Consider the following 19,220-nt stretch of genomic DNA (forward strand, 5'->3'; position numbering starts at 1 on the left):
TGGTTTTCCACAATCTCTACTTTGGAGAGAGTGGTAGAAGTCATGGGAATTGAACTTAACGTGAGAGTAAGTCAGAAAGTATCTGCGGTTTAAACACAAAAAAACCAAAACAATATAAGTGATCGCTTGATTTTCACGTTAATTACTCTTTAGATTTTTTTCGTGTGACATTTGCTATGAATCCATGTTTGCTTATTTTACGTAAATTTAACGTAAAACCAGTCACATTTTTTTTCATTTTCAATTGAGATCAAATCATTTTAAGTTCTATGTTTAAGAGTAATCAAGGGTACCAAGATTATAGCGGAAATCAAAAGAATGTAATCCGGAAACAAAGACCAGACATGGAAAACAGACACACACAACAAAGGACATAAAATAACTAAAATAATACAGATACAGTAACAAAAGTAATGAGCAACTCGGACTCCACTATAAACTATAAACTAGGAGAATGGACCAGGTGCATGGGTAGGGTAAGCGCCCTGTAAGTTATGCAAAAAAGTTTTTTTTTTGTTTAGTATAAACATATGTAACTGTAGCATCTGTAAAGGTTACAGAAAAATAATTGTAGAACATATCACAAGTAGTTTTAATAGTGCAGACTTGTACAGTGCCCTTTTAAACTGGTTGGCAAAATATCTTTACAAATATAAAATCTTTTTATAAACAGTTAAAATGAACGAAACATTAATATAATTTATATTGTAAAACGAAAAGATTTGCAAAAAAAATCACCTTTCATATAAAACGACTCGGGCACAACAATCATGTATTCTGTCTGTCTCACGACAAAGTAAACATTACAGAGCAAATCTACAGTCTGATCAACTACAGTTCAAATTACATGTTAGTCTTTATTTCGTGAATTCATGCATATTTATATAAAGAACTACAAAATTACTTGACTCATACCTAAGGGACAAGTATGAAGAAAACTCCTTCAGAATTGCTGTTGGTAATGCATCGTAACGGCACATATTTTTAATCGCGTGAGCTACAGGGCAGCCATGGGTCTCTTTAACAACAAGAAAATATTTTTTGTACATTCGGTACCCTCAAATTTATCATACAGTATTATATTTGAGACAAACTTAGAGTGCACGTTCCTCACATTAGGTCTATTTGTTCTTCAGTCAGTAAACCCGAACATTGACATAGTCTTTTTGCTTTTTGTTTTCCATTATATTTTATAGATGAGTAATATTGGACCTAATCCAGGGCCTGACATCAACAACTCTTTTTCAACCATCCACGATAAATCCATTTCATAATTCAACATCAATATTAGAAGTATGCGAAACAAACTTGAATTCCTGAACACATTTTGTGAAGAGTTTGACATATTAACAATCACCGAAACTCACTTAGATCCCAATGTAAAAGATGAAGACATTCATCTTGGATCGTTTTCAAACACTATATCGCCGAGAACGCAATAGCTTTAGTGGTGGTTTACTTATTGGTGTAAAAGATCTGTGTACAAAGAGTAATCAAGGGAACCAAGGATCTAGCGGTAATCAAAAAGAATGTAATTCGGGGACAAAAACCAGACATGGAAAACAGACATACACAACAAAGAAGATAAAGTAACTAAAATCATACATACAAAGTAACAAAAGTAAATGAGCAACTCGGACTCCACTAAAAACTTGGAGCATGGGCCAGGTGCACCGGTAAGGTAAGCGTCCTATGCTTTTCTAGAAACACCCGCCGAGTTGCTCATAAAAAGTCAAGTCCGGGGTAGACGAAAGAGGAAAGGGAAACTATGACACGTTGAACAAATAAGTTTTCATAGAGCCGATGAATACATCATCATACAAATAGTTGATATTTTAGAATACCAAACTGACGAAACGCTTTGGGTTAAAATCAGTGCCAAGGGAAAAACATTTCTACTCTGTAATATATACCGTCCACCCGGAACGGAGTCTGATTTCTGGACACGATTAAATCATGCGTTCGGGGCGAGCTATCAGTTGAATGTAAACATTGTAAGCACGGGTGATCTTAATTCTGACTTATTGGTGTCCAAAAATAACAAGCTTATTGATATAATTGATATGTTCGACTTGAACAATATTATAAGTAAAGCAACGCGCGTAACGACAGCGAGTAGCACTTTACTTGACCCGATTATACTGAGCGATACTATGAATTGTGATTTTTTTTTTATGTATTAGATATACCTCAAGATATCAGTGACCATAACGCGGTTGTTGTTTTTATAGAATGTCCGTTAAAGTGCTCAGCCTTGTTCAGAACACTGTATGGTTATATGACAAAGCGAACAAAGACAAATTTTCATCAAAATTGGGGGCCTTAGATTGGAATGCACTCCTCCAAGACGAAGTAGATGTTGATGAAATGTATCGTATATTTACTGATGTTTTTCTCTCCGTCGCGAGGGAGTGTATTCCAACAAAAGTTGTAACAGTTCGGAAAAATGACAAACCCTGGTTTAACACTAACTTAAGAAAAGGAATACGTATACGCGATCGTTTACGAAGGAAAGCAATTGAATCAAAGTTGGAGAAAGATGTATTAAGTTACAAGCGGCAGAGAAATAAAGTTAATAATATGAAGAAAATAGCAAAAGAGCAATTTGAAAGTAATCTTGACTATTTTATTTTGGAAAATGCAGGAAACTCCAAAACCTAATGGAAAATGATGAAAACGCTACTGACATCAGGAAAAACTACTAATAACATACAATAAATGATCCCAATTTAAATGAAATGGCATATTCAGATGAAGAGAAATGTACGCTTCTGAATAAATATTTTTGTTCTATTTCAAAATTGGATGACGAAAATCATCAGTTGCCAGACTTTGTCAGTAGAACAAATAATCATATTTTTTATATCAGGATTGAAAAGCAAGAAATTATTGATATTATTCAAATCTATAACCGAATATAGCATCGGGTTCCGATATCATGAGCCACAAAATGCTTAAACTATGTCCTGAAAAAAAAGTTGCAATCCCATTGAAAATCATTTTGAATAAATCATTGGAGCCTTGCAAATTTCCATCTAGCTGGAAGATGGCTAATGTGATAGCATAGCAATATTTAAAAAGAGTTATTCTTCGTTACCGTCTAACTAAAGGCCTATTTCATAATTAGCTGTGTTGGCAAAGTAATGGAAAGGGTTGTGTTTAAAAATTTTCTAACCATCTTCATAAGAACAAATTAATTCATAGTTATCAGTCTGGGTTGATGCCAAAACATTCCACCGTACATCAGTTGTTAGAAATGTATAACTGTTTTCTGTGGTTTTTCAAAATCTTACGACAAAGTATGACACAAAGGGTTAATGTATAAACTAAAATCTTATGGAATTCACGGAGATATTCTGAAATGGTTATGAAGCTATCTGAGTGATAGGAAACAAAAGGTCGTTCTAAATTCATCAGCCTCATCAGAAAACTATCTCACACCAGGTGTGCCTCAAAGTTCAGTACTTGGACCTCTCTTATTTGATGTTTTCATTAACGATATAGCTAAAAATCTTACCTCTTTATGCAGACTTTTTTCAGATGACACATCATTTAACTACTCTGATCGCGATAGTGAGCAAATAACAACGGTCATTAGTCGTGATTTAAATGAGTTGGATGAATGGGCAAAAACTTGGCTCATGACTTTTAATACGGAAAAAACTGAGATTATGTTATTCGCAAATATCGAAATACCAATGTTTAATATTTCTTTAAATGGAGTTGAAATTTCGATCAAAAATCATCATAAATGATGCAAATTGGTCCATGCATATTGAAAATATAATAGCTTCTACAGTGCAAAAAAGCATCTTAATGTATTACGAAAATTTAAAAATTTAAAAATTCAACTGAATCGTAACATTTTAGAAGAATTATATTTATCTTATATTCGACCATTATTAGAATATGCCCCTGAAGTATGGGACAAATGTAATGCTTCACTCGCTGGAAAATTAGAGCAAATCCACACGGAGGCGGTAAGAATTGTAACTGGGTTACCGGTGTTTACAAAAATTGAAAACATATATAAAGAAGTAAATTGGGAGAAACTAGAAGAACGTCGAAAACGCAGAAAATAACAAATTCTCTATAATATCGAACAATGCATGCTCCTGAGTATTTGTGTAATATTGTTATACCTAAGGTACAATCTATTTCCAACTATCCATTGCGAAACGGGAATGACATTTTATTGCCGTATTCTAGATTGTATGTTACAAGAGAATCCTTCCTTCCAGCTACTATTAAGGAATGGAACAATCTCGGCATTACAATAAGAAAGATTTGATTCGGTTTTAACTAGGAATAAGGACCGATCAATTGTACCAAAATATTTTTCATACGGGCCTAGAAAGCTAAATATACTGATAACCCAACTAAGATATTATGCATATTCTCTGAATTATGACCTGTACCGTGTAAATATCATCACAGATCCCCTATCTAGATGTGGTACTAACATAGAAGATGTTGACCACTACCTCTTCATTGTCCTTTATAGTCCAAAGACAAACTTTGTTTAATGATTTAAGCTGGCTCTGTGATACTTATCCACTTAATGCAAACATTTTACTTTCTGGAAGCCCTGAATTAACATATGAAGAAAACATTTGTATTTTTCAGCAGGTTGTTCAGTATATAAAAGGATCAAAAAGATTTCTTGTTGTAAATAAGGCTGATATTTTTTTGTGTTTTTTGCTGTGTTATAGATCATCACTTTCACACCCTTCCCCAAACTGTTTTTCTTTCCAGTTGACTTTTAGTTACATTCATTACAGTAATGTATAGTTCATATATTGTTAAAGCATGCTCTTTAATTCTATATGTATACATTTGTATATTGTATTAATGAAAGAACTACATAAGTATGATTTACTTTCGTCCAATCCATTTTGTTTTTGAGCGAATAAAATATGTTTAAACTAATCTTAATCACGTGTCATTGTGGATATCCTTTAGCATCTATGATTTTTTTTTAATTTTTTACTTTTTAATTATTGAAAACATGCTTTAAATCTGATATACTTATATATTGAAAATATGCATTGTTGACTTAATGTTTATATAGGTATTCTACATTTCATTTATTCAGATATTTTTCCAGACCAGTCCTTATCAAAATGGAAATATTTTTAAGTTAAAAAATGTATGCAATAAAGACACACTTGTAGTGAGTCAGGAGGTTACATCCAACCTAAAAATGGCTGTGCTTAAATAAATGCGTCATATATGTCAAAATATACAAAACGGTATTACTAGAAAGAGGTACACACGTCAAAATTATTATCCTATGTGTTAATTGAATATAATGCGTATGTATATACATGTAACTGTCAGAAGAATGTAATTATAAAACACGTAGAATTTAATATACATTTTTGTTGACGTCAATCATATCAGTGTTATAAGTATTAATAACATTTAGAACACCTTACTGCGTACATATAAACCTAATGATAAAACTAGACATTGTGGAATATATATATATATAGAAGGGTCTGAAAAATTCCCAACGATGTAAGAACTGTCAAATTTCGCGAAGCAGATTTTTGGTCGTTCGAACTCGTACCGCTGTGACATTTATGGCAACACCTCCTGCACAAAATCAAGTACCCTAGACCCTCGGCCAGCTAGGCTATTTAAAATATTTTATATAATCATTCCTCCTCGTAGAATTAGTCTAGGGTTGTAACTTAGTACACGATGTAAGGTATTGCTGGACAACTCATCTGGGTGTAGTTACGTACATTGTAGGATAGAGGATCAAATTAACAATACTTATCACAACAAATCAATATTATGCATACGTCAAAGAATGTGACGACTCCATTCGCTACCTGCTCCATCGGATCCAAGGAAGATGACGTGAGCATAGAAGGGTCTGAAAAATTCCCAACGATGTTAGAACATTCAAATTTGCGAAGCAAATTTTTGGTCGGTCCTTCCGCGGGACTCGAACTCGTACCACTGTGACATCAGTCTGTAAATTCGTAGTTTCCAGTATTTACACACTAAAAACCTAGTCTCAAGTAAAAATTTCTCGAAGCAAAAAAAGAAATATTCGAATGTCAACATACAGAAACACGGCACAAAACTTGATTCAGACACACAACTGCTTATAAGGTGAGAACAAAGATAACGAAATACTTTTTGAACATCTATTCAATTTTTATGAGCGACGAGAGTGAAATTTTCATTCCCGCATTTTTAATTTGAGAAAATATGAGTCCTGTCTTTTTTCTACCGACAGCAAAGCGCTGAATTTTCTTATAAAGATGTTCGGAAATAGTGGTCAAACATCCGGTTATGGTTATCATGAAATATGGTAATTATTAATAATACAAGATGTCCGTGGAAATGTATAATTATGTTTTATAATAGTAGTAAATGTAACCTGTATTTTGGATAATAAAAAAACAATACGAACACGGAGGTCACAAATGTGGGCGTTAACAGCAGTACGGAATGGTCATATGGATAAACAAAATGAAATGAAATGGTGTTACATACATGTATGTGCTCACGTTTTGCATAAAGTCAAGGCACTCCTCTATCCATATAAGGTTTCATCAGTCACTTTTAAATTCTATTTCGATGAATTATTAACATCGTATCGTGTAATCAAGAGTGCTAGATCTCAAGAAAGAATTAAAAACAGCTTGACATCCTGGATTAGCTTCTGTGGTAGACCAAAAGTAAAAGCTAATGAATTCTGTTGAAATTTACTGACAAATGACAAAAGCAGTATATATAATATACGTGTATACATTGCACATGTATTAATCAAATTCATCTTTTTATGGTCGTCATCATGAACTCGTGGATCGTTATGGTGTATCCATCTGCACCATGAGAACTGATTTATTCTACGTGTCATAGTTTTCCTTTCCTCTTTCGACTACCCCGGACTTGACTTTTTATGAGCAACTCGGCGGGTGTTTCTAGAAAAGCAGAGAACGCTTACCCTACTGGTGCACCTGGTCTATGCTTCCAGTTTTTAGTGGAGTCCGAGTTGCTCGTTTGCTTTTGTTACTTTGTATGTATTATTTTAGTAATTTTATGTTCTTTGTTGTGTGTGTGTGTCTGTTTTCCCTGTCTGGTCTTTGTCCCTGGATTGCATTGTTTTGATTCCTTCTAATTCTTATAGAATAACAGCCTCTGTTGCGTGCAAGAATGGTAATGGTATAATGTATTTAATACTGTATTTTAAAATTTGTGTCACAACGTCGATGTCAAGACGATGTAGATTAATAAAATAGACAATGGGATGACACACATGTACGGTTCAAGATGTATGCAGAAAAACTAATTCGCACATTATTTAAACACGAATTAATATCTTCCTCTTTATACCTACTTCACCTTCTGAATGAACGTGACTATGTCTTTTTTGTAGGTTCTTATTTAAAAAATCGTTGAATTTCTTATGTTTACCCGCGTTAGATACCAATCTAATATAGTTAGTTGTACCGTACATAGGAATAAAGGATCTATTGAGGCGGGAATACTTCAGACGACCCTAAAACCACAATGACGCATTGTATTGGTGTTTTTACTTCGCTGAGTGCTTTCACTGATATTGGTGTATAGTGTCATACATAGTATAGATGATCTGAATGTACAAAATCAATATATATTGAAATTCAAACTTTTAAATTATAATAAATTTGGCGTAAATGTAAAGAATTTTATTCAAATAAATTGAATGAATTTTCCGTATGTGAGTTTAAAACTATATATCAAAGTACCTGTTTATTTGGGATAACTTTGATATATACAATATAAAAGTGCGTCATGTAATCCTTTCTGTGACATTCATATGTGTACGATTAAAAAAGACGATCTCGGATACGAAGTCAAACAACCCAGGAAACGAGATTGGATTGTTACAATTTTATGACAACTACATATTCTTGTACACATGGATTGGTTAATCGATAAGTAATTGAAATGACCAAAAGATTTTACTCTTAACTTATTTGTCACCTTATAAATAACCATGTTACTCTAAAGATTTCCACATGTGATTCAACAAAATATTATGAACAACAGTAAAATGTTACTAAATAGAGGTGATTTAAGCTAAGCACGGACTTATTGACACAAAATGTATGGGACGTACGCTTATTCAAACGGAGCCAAAGTTTTAGGAATATTAGTTCCATTGTTTCTGACTGTGTCTCTTGTTCTGGTTTGTATCGGAATCGGGCTGCCATATTGGATTATCCTAGGGGAGACAACCTACGGTATATTTCAGGTGTGTAACAGCACGATGTTCACTCAGTGTTACTTGTCGACGACATATTTCACCGACAACGCTAACAATAGTAAGTTTATATAAATTTAAAGACGACATTCCTCTCCGACAACGCTAACAATAGTATGTTTCTATTAATCTAAAGACAACATATCTCTCCGACAACGCTAGCCATTATCATCTAACAACGACATATCTCAATGACGACGCTAACAACAGTAATTTATATTAATCTAACGACAACATATCTCTCCGACAACGTAAACCTAATAGTAAGTTTATATAATTCTAACGACGACATACATCTCCAACAACGCTAACAATAGTAAGTTTATATAATTCTAACGACGACATACCTCTCTAACAACGCTAACAATAGTAAGTTTATATAATTCTAACGACGACATACCTCTCCGACAACGCTTACAATAGTAAGTTTATATTAATCTAACGACGACATATCTCTCCAACAACGCTAACAATAGTAAGTTTATATTAATCTAACGACGACATAACTCTCCGACAACGCTTACAATAGTAAGTTTATATTAATATAAAGACCCCATATCTCTCCGACAACGCTAATAATAGTAAGGTTTTTTTTATCTAACAACCACATAACTCTCCGACAACGCTAATAATAGTAAGTTAAAGTAACGACGACATATCTTTCCGACAACACTAGCAATAGTAAGGGTTTTTTTATCTAACAACCACATAACTCTCCGACAACGCTAATAATAGTAAGTTAAAGTAACGACGACATATCTTTCCGACAACACTAGCAATAGTAAGGTTTATTTTTATCTAACAACCACATAACTCTCCGACAACGCTAACAATAGTAAGTTTATATTTGAGAAATATGTCACGGTAATTCTATTTTATCATTGTTTTACCACGGACTGGCAATTTATGTCGCATTGTTTTAAGCGATAGCGATGGGTTAAATAACGACATCAATGGACAGTCCGTGGAAAAATAATGATAAAATGGAGTTTTATTGATTTTTTCGATTCTAATATGACTAGTTTCTTCATAGTTTTAAATAGACCCAGCCTATGTGTATCACGAAATGTAAGTCATGTGATTATCACTTTTTTACCATGGCTGTAGTCTTCGAACTTTGAGCCCCGTGTAGGTCCAGGTGTCAAAAGAATAGGCCTGCAGCAGCACTAAACTTGTCATAAAAGGCGACTAAATAGTGCTCAGAACCTTAGCCGGGGCCCACAGAGCAACTGGGATGTGTGCCCCAGGTGGTGAAATAAGGTACCCCTGGCGTGAAACATGCTGGGGTTGTCAGGCTATAATACGGAAAAACTGACCGCAAACCATACTGGTGCACCGTTTGGTGGATGCCACATTCCTCGCACGTTAAAGAACCCTGTTGTGGTATTCGATAGGAGTAGGAACTTTTCCGCTCCGCCACAGGAGGCTAAATTGCCCGACCCTATCCACCCTCCTTTTTCTGGTGGCAATCAAAATTTGTCGACCCTATTATCCTTGTGTCCCATCCCTTGTTTCATTTCATCATCATTCATGTTCATTGTATCACCCATTTCATGTTCATCGCCTGAATATAGCTGAAATATTGCTGCTCACGCGTTAAACCCCAACAATCAATCAATAAATCGAACTTTGAAGCACGTCATATTTGAGTAATTTATCGAGCACATAACTCTACACAAATGTTTATAATAATAAGTTTATCTCGATCTATTCACTACATTCATTGTAAAAGTAATCCTCCGACGACTGTAATATCTGATTCTGACGACGACCCTCCTAGTCCCGGCAACTCTAATAACAGTACTAAGCTTATCAAAATCTGTTGATGACCTTTTTCTTTAAACGGCAATAGGTGTTATGCAGGTCATATTAAAGTAAGGACCAGATAAGTGTTTGAGATATTGTAGTGTGATAATTGCATATTCGTCCTAATATTTTATTTAACTAGACTGCTATTTCGATTGTGAAATCGACGTTAGACATGGATGGCTCTTTGGTGTTCTATTATTCGTATTCGTACAAAGTGGTGGTAAAGTCATTGTTTTTAATGGTTTTTTTTGTCTTATTGTTGATATAAGTACTTTATGTATAGAGAGTATGTGAATGAAAATATAAGAACGTGTTGTTCATTCAGCCTTCGAATGTTTTTGTTTGGGACTTTGGATTTTATTTTCTTTATATATCTTTTTTGTTCTGTTTTCTTTTCTTTTCTATTCTTGCAGATGTGTAAGTATTATTGTTTTATAAGTTCATTGTTTTTTATTGTGGCTTTCTAACATTTCTAGCTTTTTTTATCTTGTAGGTTTAACATTCTGGTTCATAATGATAGCCTTGGCATGTTTTGGGGCAATTTTTATGTTAGTGTCTGAAGTCTGTGTGTTCGTGTATCCATGTTATAAAGTAATCACCACTCGTAAAATTGTCGTCGGGATCGTCCTGGTGGTATTTCTAATACTAGGATGTAAGTATATGACAAGCTCTTTAAGTAAATATAAACCTTCCATCCTTCAACCGTACTATACTGTGGGTAATATATTCTACTTTAATACTCCCCACTTTGCAGTAGGTATATATTGATCAAGGTGTTCGTCCATTTGTCCATCAAATTTAAACGTTTTTGTTTCAGTTTGTTTTTCTGCAACTCTGTAACCAACTTCTAATCACAATCACTTATTATACATAGGTGACGGAAGCTTATGTATTTGTGCCATATGTTGTGATTCAATTTCAAACTAAAGCGATGTTATCATCTACGGACGTATTTGTTGATAGTATCAAATGAATGTTTGTATGACCTTATGGCCACTGGGTCGGAGTATCCTTTAGTGAGCTTTACTCAGTAAAGGGGATACCATGGGATAAGATTTTATGCTACGTATAACATTTCAAAAATCTTGACCGATCAAAATGTATATGTAATAAATAAAAGACCTATCCAGCCCTTGTACAGATATCAGATTTCTACTTGAATGGTTATCATTTTCTAGTACGTCATCTTTGTTAATGGTTGTATTTTTCATTAATGACAATGCAGAACCCAAAAATGTATATGTTTTACCTCTTTACTGTTGGTAAAATAAGCTGCAAGATGTTATGTCGTGGTACAATACCTGGTGTCGTACACAAGATCAAACCTCGGTGCAGTTCTGTTAGCTCTGAAAAATCTAGATTCGTCAGTAGTCACACAGGGACTGTTATTAACTCTCACTCTTACTGCAAGCTGAAAGTATGACTGGAATGCTTAGACAGTTCTAAAAATGCTTTAATCATAATTTCTGAAAAATCCGATTAAAGGTTACTGCACTTATGTGTACGTTAACAATAAAATGTATGTCTTACTATATATGTAGCTTTAATAATATTATCAGGACAATATCATTAAAATTGTCTGGTTTGTCGCTGACATTAAATTCTTTAATGATATTATTTATCAAAACAATAACATGCAAGATGTCACACTTTAAAGGAGGAAGAAGAATGTATGGAAAGGTCGTCAACCATTGACACATAGCATGACTAAATCCATAGGACTCGATCAACCTTATGTTACCACTTTGCGTCTGCCATCGTTAAACAATACTTTTTAAAAATCATCTCTACTGAAAGCATTCAATATTTTTTTTTACCATAACCGAATTTGGTCATCTGTATTATAAGGTGCCTGCAACAGTTTCAAAGTGAGCAATATAGCTAATTCTACAACACTTATAATGCCGTCAGTAGCACGAACTAAAACACTCTTTAAAAGAGCGAGGACTGGAGCTGACTTTTAAAAAAAATCAGAGCCGAAAATAGAGCTGGAGCTGCCTTCAAAACATCTTTTGAATCGAAACTGCATTGAATATCAACGATTCAAATCGGAACGAGGTGACTCCAAGCTTCTTAGTATGCACTAGAGTTGACTCCAAGCCAGACCAGAGATGGTGAACTCTAAATATGCCAAAATAATTTGTCCCATTTGTGAATAGTAGAGACTATTTTTAAGATAAACGTTTTCATTTCAGCCTTCCTTATCATGGCAGTGAACGGCTTAATGATTGGTGTGGCAATAGAGTCAGCATTAACCAAGACCACAGCGGATCAAGCATTTAACTACATAGGATGGACATTCTGGGTTTGTGGAGTTGGAGGACTATTGGCTTTCATTACCTCTATAATGTTCATTATACATCTGTATCTCGCTGTATACTACTAAGTAAAGTTAATAAGACTCTTGTGAGGAATTGGGCATTCATGGTTTCCACAACGCCGACGTGTAGTTGATTTAAGATGCTTTATCATGCTTGGTCATACATGTACACTGTTTGACTAGATTTAAATGTTTTACGCAAATAAAATATTTGATATGCAGTTCCACAAGTGTGTAGGTCATTATACATTGAAAGAGAATACTCTATTGAAGATGTGTGAACCAAACCCCTTCTGGAGATAAGATTGTTCAATTAATAAACAAGGTCTTGTCTTACATAGATTCTAAATACTTCGTAACTGATACTCTTTGTAATGAATGATTTGCATTAAGTTGTATACATGTATCACGTTTCCTTATGAGTTATATAGACGCTACTCAAAATCAGTATTTTCAAGAAAATGAAAGTTATCAATAGTGTGGCTAATATACGATACCAGAAGACTTTTAGTGTCGTAGGTTTGTGATACAAAGAACTAACCACTAGTTTTCATGGATTTATGTCGTTTGGACGTTTACTCCACAACATAGATATTAGAGAAATGCATATATACAAGTCATCACAATTAAATCAGAATAAATTTGCCTACTCTTACATGTGAATACGCATGCAGTTGCGAATAAACAGAGAGGGTGTGTTCCGGGAGTTGCACCACTTCTTTGTTGAACATTTTGCTAATTTTGTGCATGTATATAAATATAAGTCTAAAGAATTGCACAATGATACCTATAAAGATATTTATACACTATAATGAAATATATAATGAGCAAAATGTTCGATGAACTAATGACCATACACGTGTAGTAGGACGGCCTTCCTGTGCTGTAATGAGATTTAAATAGCCAGTTAATGTACTTGGCTTTCTTTCGGTATCGGTTTGTCGCTGGCTTGTCACTGAGTGGTCTAGGATTCTATCCTCGATGGCGGAGTTTAATCATGTTCTCCAGTTACACATAGCTTATTTAAGGCATGAAAGAAGGTCATTAGTTGACCGAAAATTTTCCTCATTATATATTTTATTATAGTGTATTAACGTCTTTATGTGTATCGTTGTGCAATCCTTAAGACTTATATTTTTTTGTTTGTGCTGCATCGTCATGACTCAACGATCCGATACCCATTAAACTTGCCGGTTGGCAACTTCCTTCAGACTTCATATATGACTATGCCTATTGTTGGATGAAATAAAAATCGCTTTTTCAGATTCGTGTGCTTGTTGTTGATTTTTATTTTCTGACAAAAAGATAGATAATTGATTTTGTTTCAAATTTTTTTCTGCATTTTTGTTTTTTGGTTTTTTTTTTTGTTATGTGTAACAGTTTCTTTTGACTAAAATGTGAGTGTATTAAAGTCATTATTTAATGCCATTATAATATTTTGAATTCAATTTGAAAGACGTAATTATATTGGGTAAGGGTTTACGTTTAGGCGAATTCGAATTAACAGAAAGATGATTACTACAAAATATAACTACAATACATGACCTGCTTATATGTCCCTTACCTATGGGAAGTTATGAAGGGTGTTATAATGAAGACAATTTAGAAAAAAAATGTCATGTTTTTTTTCAAATTGACGAGTATTTTATAATAAGGTAGGTACACTCAACTTCTGGCTTCAGGTATTTATCAATGTCATAACTGCTGACGTTAGTGAAGGTCGTCCAAAAAGTTTAATGGATTAAAATATAATGGAGCAATTGCTGTGTTGGGAATTACCTTAACATATTTTTGTCATCTAATTTTATTTTATTAGAAATCAAAGATGGTTGTGGTTAATTATCAACGCTGGAAGGAAACACGTCCTTTCTTAATTAATGAAGAACCAGAGTAATTAAATCTAGAATGATCTGAATACTAGCATAGTTAATAAGGCGATGTCATTGGACGCGCAAACAGGAAGCATCCCCATAACCACTAATAAATATGTTATTATACTTCATGTCAGATTGCTGAATTTTGATTGGTTCAATACGATTGTAATATTCTGCTTTCTCACATGTCACAAAGGGTGATAGTTGTTGTGTCAGTTACCCTCTCTTGAAGATCTAACTGGTAAATATTATGTACTAGTTCGATGTAAGTCAGAAATACTGTTACTGATATAGCATCGATCAATAAATGAAATTCATTTTAAAGTTATGATGCCAATGTAATAATGAATCTTAGTCCATTTTTAACTGTATTGTCAAACTAAAGTGTCAGATTGATTTTGTTTGTTTGTTTGTTAGAGTTTAACGTCCGAGCAGAAATATTTCAGCTATATTCAGACAATGAACATGAAATTGATGATAAAATGAACATGAAATGATGATGAAATGACAAAGGGATGGGACACAAGGACAATGGAGTCGATAAATTTTGATTGCCACCAGAAAAAGGAGGGTGGATAGGGTCGGGCAATTTAGCCTCCCGTGGCGGAGCCCTATGGTTCCTAATCCGGAAGAATACCACAGTAGGGTTCTTGAACGTGCGAGGAACGTGGCATCTTTCCCAACACGGTGCAACACTATGGTTTGCGGTCAGGTCCGTATTATAGCCTGACAATCCCAGCATGTAACACGCCAGGGGTACCCCATTCCACCACCTGGGGCACACATCCCAGTTGCTCTGTGGGCAGAGCGCCCTAGCCCCTGGCTAGGGTTCTGAGCACTATTTAGTCGCCTTTTACGACAAGCTTAGCGCTGCTGCGGGCCTATTCTTTTAACACCCGGACCTGCACGGGGCTTTGAAACGGGAAAAGAAAGTGTTCAAATGAAAATACATTGCATTTTTGACGTTTTTTGTTGTTTTTTTTTTTTTTTTTTGTGGGGGGGGTGTTTGTTTGTTTTGTTTGATTTGGTTTTTTTATTGTTTTTGTTTGTTGTTGTTCTTAAATTCTGCCTTGTAAAGACCTACAATAACAGTAGGATGACATAACTATATACATGAAAACTTAAAAACAAAACAAGCAAGCATACAATTAAACAAAAAAATCTTATTGACATTTCTGTTTTTGAGCAGGGTATAAAGGTCAATCACTGGTACAGCTGTAAACCTGCGAAAAAAACTTATGTCTGGTGTCTGCCCCTATGTTCTACATTTAGTAAGTGAAGATTACAAAATGGGTGTTAACCACAGTGAACGTATACAGTTTCAAATAAATGCAAACTTGAAAAAGAATGAAATAAAACAATATTAATGAACAAATAAAGACGAAAACAAACAAACAAAACTAATTGTCAGCCTAGGGTTTAATTTGAAAAATATTGACAATGGAACATTCAGTATAATAAAATAAATAACTTATAGCTTAGAGGGTGAAAGGGAATCTGTGACCCCTTGAAAATGCATTGCCACCCTTGGCTACGCCTCGGGATGACAAACATTTTCTTGGGGTAATACGCTACTCTTTAACCCTTTTGTTTATATAATGTCCTATTATTTAAATTTGTATTGGTAAAATCCCCACATGTATCTGTAGATAGTTTTAATACGATTATTGCATTAATTAAGAAATCGCTCTATTTAACTTTTCTTCCGAGTTAAATTTACCGGTAGTACCTAAAAATAGAACGGTATTATTTATTTCCCATAGGCGACAATAGTCAAACTTTTGACAAATTCACCCCTTTAAAACAATGACGGAGCCATAAACTGACATTTTTTAGTCATATCTTCATTTCCCTAACTAAAATTGTGATCAAAGTCATATCATAACAGTCTCGATTCTTTGGTATTTTAAGCAGATGGTGATGGGGATCAAAGTTCCCCCCTTTTTCTGCGAATGACGCATAATTTTTTTTAAAAATCATAATATTTATATAAAATGGTTTTCTAAAAATATAATGCAATTTTTTAAAAGTATGATAATGTTAGAGCCTGGAATTAATAAAACAATGTTTGGTATCAGGACAATGTGTCCAATCACAGTGTTCGGAAGTATTTACTTAGGTAGGGTACACAAAAGGGCAACCTAAAATAATGAGAAATAGTAACGTTCTACCTAGAAGGCGTATACATTAAACTGCAAATGTACATGAGTGTTTATTCTGAAATTTGTTGATAATACCTGATTTATCTTCTGCCTCGGCGGTCTCGTGGTAGCGTGATCGCCTGGTAGAGTGTAGGAGATCATAGCTTCGATCTCTCGGACGAATCGTAACAAAGAATGGAAAAGGGTTGGCTCGGAGTAGAATGATGTTGGGTAGCATGCTAACAATGTCAATATATACCTGCTGGCTGTTGTTTCTGTGAGCTAGCACAATAAAACACGGTTCAGAATGTCGGGCTAAACCAAAACAATTTATGTTAGATTACTTGAAATGCATGTCTGTTATAAGTCGTAAATTTACAAACAATCAATCAAGCATATACATATCAACGGGAATTTGCCTATATCATACCGATGAATTTAACAATAGTACAGATTCAGTTGTATGAGCCCCCTTGCTCAGCGTTCTATTGGAAAATGTGCATAGTGTACATACTTGTCCCGTGAGAGTAAGTACAGTTCCCAAATCCTTATTAGAATTGTTATTTTATAATCACAGAGTTCGAGCACAAGACGGACGATTTCTAGTTCCCAATTGTTAATGTTCCCTTCAATTCAATCCCGCCAATTCTTTTTATCTTGGCATTTGCATGAATACCATGTTTATGATAAGTTTTCACTAAATCATGTTGGGTATGTTTTTTATACTTTTGTCTGAGTAAACGAGGTGTTTATCAGCTTGCTTTTTAGATTTTGATAAACCTAGAGTTTTGGAGATATCTGCTGTCTTCCCCTATGTTCTTTATTGAGTAAAGGCCATGTTTTCCGACGGATAAAAAATTCCCAAAAGTAACCTAAGAAACATTGGTATTAATGTAGCACGGTAAAAAGTTTTGGAGCAAACGCAAATGTAAAAAAAATGACAATAAGATTCTAAAATATTGCTGGAAGCGATGTATAGAAACTAAATGTAATTAGTAATACTAAGTAATACAAAGAAATACTAAAACAAACACCAAATGTATATAAAGGTTCAAATAGTTTCGCATGTCTTATGCAACTCAGCCAGAAAAGTATTTTTTCTTTAGAAAAGTGGCCGGGCAAATGAAAAAAGAAACATAAAAAGGGGCACTTGGGGCATAGGTAGTAATAAACAAATAAAAATAATTTAATTTCAGATTTCTTTTTTTCTTTTTTTTTTTTGCAGATTTATTTCTTGAATTTTGATACTTATTTAAATGATAAGGAATGAGTGTTATATTTTTTCGGTCTATTCAAAATAACCTCAGTGTCCGTGTTGCTATGCAAGTTAGTGTGCACCACGTGATTTAGTTTATTTCCTCATAGACCGATTAACAGTCATTCCTTAAAAGATATCGTATATAATATATTGGTTACATATTAGATTTAGAACGGAGAGTTAAAGACAATAGAAAATAGAACACATCTGTGTGCGCAGATAAATTTACAATAAATTGTTATGGCTAAAACGACCTCTAAGCACTACTGTTTAGACGTTCAAGGTCACACAGTCACAATTGTAGTTGTATTGAAATATTTGTGTCGTATAGAATTTGTTTCATATCACAAATCATTTATATACATTGATCGTTTTATTCGCATTGGAAATGTGAGTTGTTCTAACACCTAATTTAAATTTCATCTTGTACAGAAAGTTCATGCAATATTTTAAAAGCTCCTCTTCTTCATGTAGCTAATGAGACAAATCTAAAAAGGAGTAGGGTGAGCCATGCTCAATAAGTACTCATAGATCAAGTCTTTTTAAAAGCTATTTAGAGAAGGTCTTCGTAACTGTAATCAATATGGATTCAACCTCTAAACTGAGAGTTGATATCAGCCTGCCTGGAAGTCACATCATACGTGACTGTTCCGGCCTTTTAGTCATTGTGGAGCTGTAATGACTGAAAAGTTCCGAATAAGGAAGCAAGTAGATTAAAGTTAGGATCTTAGATAGTGACGTATCTTTTCATTGAAAACTAAAATAAATATAAACTTGTTACAGCTTGTAGATTTCAGTTTGACAGGAGGTGGTCTACGTTGCAAATACGCTTAGAGTATGGTGGAACCCTTAGTTTATAGGAATTCAATAGGAGTGGAATGACTAAAACGTAAAATAGAAATTTAAAAAGGTATAGAAAAGCAGACTTCTAGTACATAAAATGAATGCAGAAAAGGGAGTCATAAACATTTTTATTTTGGAAAACGCAAATGAGTAAATGAAATTAAAATCATTGAGCGGTTATCTAATGGGTGTTGATGAAAAGCCCGATTTTCTGATGAATAGAAAGCTCTTTCAATCGAAATACTAAGTTGTGAAAGGTCCAGATTCTGCTATTGGTACATGTAACATATAATCATACATGTATATCAAAATGCACATTTTAACTTATCGCAGGAGAAAGTTGCTATGTTCCCTCTTTAGACAGACAGTGTGTGCATATATGTGGCGGTTGCATTCCACGCTGCGGTGCACATGCATGTGCAAATTTAATTTACCCGTAGTACTGATAATCAAATTAGTTAATCTGTTCGTTTTTTCTAAGAAATGTTCAAGGTGTTTTAATTGCTACCAATAAAAAAATATTGAATATTTTGCTTTACTGTACACGTGTTTCAATAAGCAAGAGACGATAAGTGTCGACAAACATCGAATTCTAATGTTACCGAATGTGCCGCAATAGCGTGCGTAAAGTCTGTACTATATTCTATAACGTGTGAAGTTTCTCACTGAGTTTGGCAGAGATATAAACATTTGAAATAGCGAATAT

General features: G+C 34.1%; 1 protein-coding gene across 1 annotated transcript; it reads left to right on the forward strand.

The window, feature by feature from the left end:
* Positions 1-7,572: 7,572 nt before the first annotated feature.
* Positions 7,573-13,663, forward strand: LOC148598841 (uncharacterized). The gene is made up of 3 exons (XM_088561443.1): positions 7,573-8,330; positions 10,572-10,730; positions 12,274-13,663. The coding sequence occupies exons 1-3, from the start codon at positions 8,111-8,113 to the stop codon at positions 12,462-12,464; spliced, it is 570 nt and encodes a 189-aa protein (XP_088417569.1). The 5' UTR covers positions 7,573-8,110; the 3' UTR covers positions 12,465-13,663.
* The last annotated feature ends 5,557 nt before the right edge of the window (positions 13,664-19,220 follow it).

This window comes from Perna viridis, chromosome 14 (genome assembly GCF_037379345.1).
Source record: "Perna viridis isolate PV_CMFRI_1.1 ecotype Kerala chromosome 14, ASM3737934v1, whole genome shotgun sequence".
NCBI lineage: Eukaryota > Metazoa > Mollusca > Bivalvia > Mytilida > Mytilidae > Perna > Perna viridis.

Bases quoted from the DNA above. Each gene is read 5' to 3' on its own strand.
- LOC148598841 (XM_088561443.1), top strand. From the start codon at position 8,111: ATGTATGGGACGTACGCTTATTCAAACGGAGCCAAAGTTTTAGGAATA. The intron at 8,331-10,571 runs GTAAGTTTATAT...TTTATCTTGTAG, and splicing joins CACCGACAACGCTAACAATA to GTTTAACATTCTGGTTCATA. The intron at 10,731-12,273 runs GTAAGTATATGA...TTTTCATTTCAG, and splicing joins GGTATTTCTAATACTAGGAT to CCTTCCTTATCATGGCAGTG.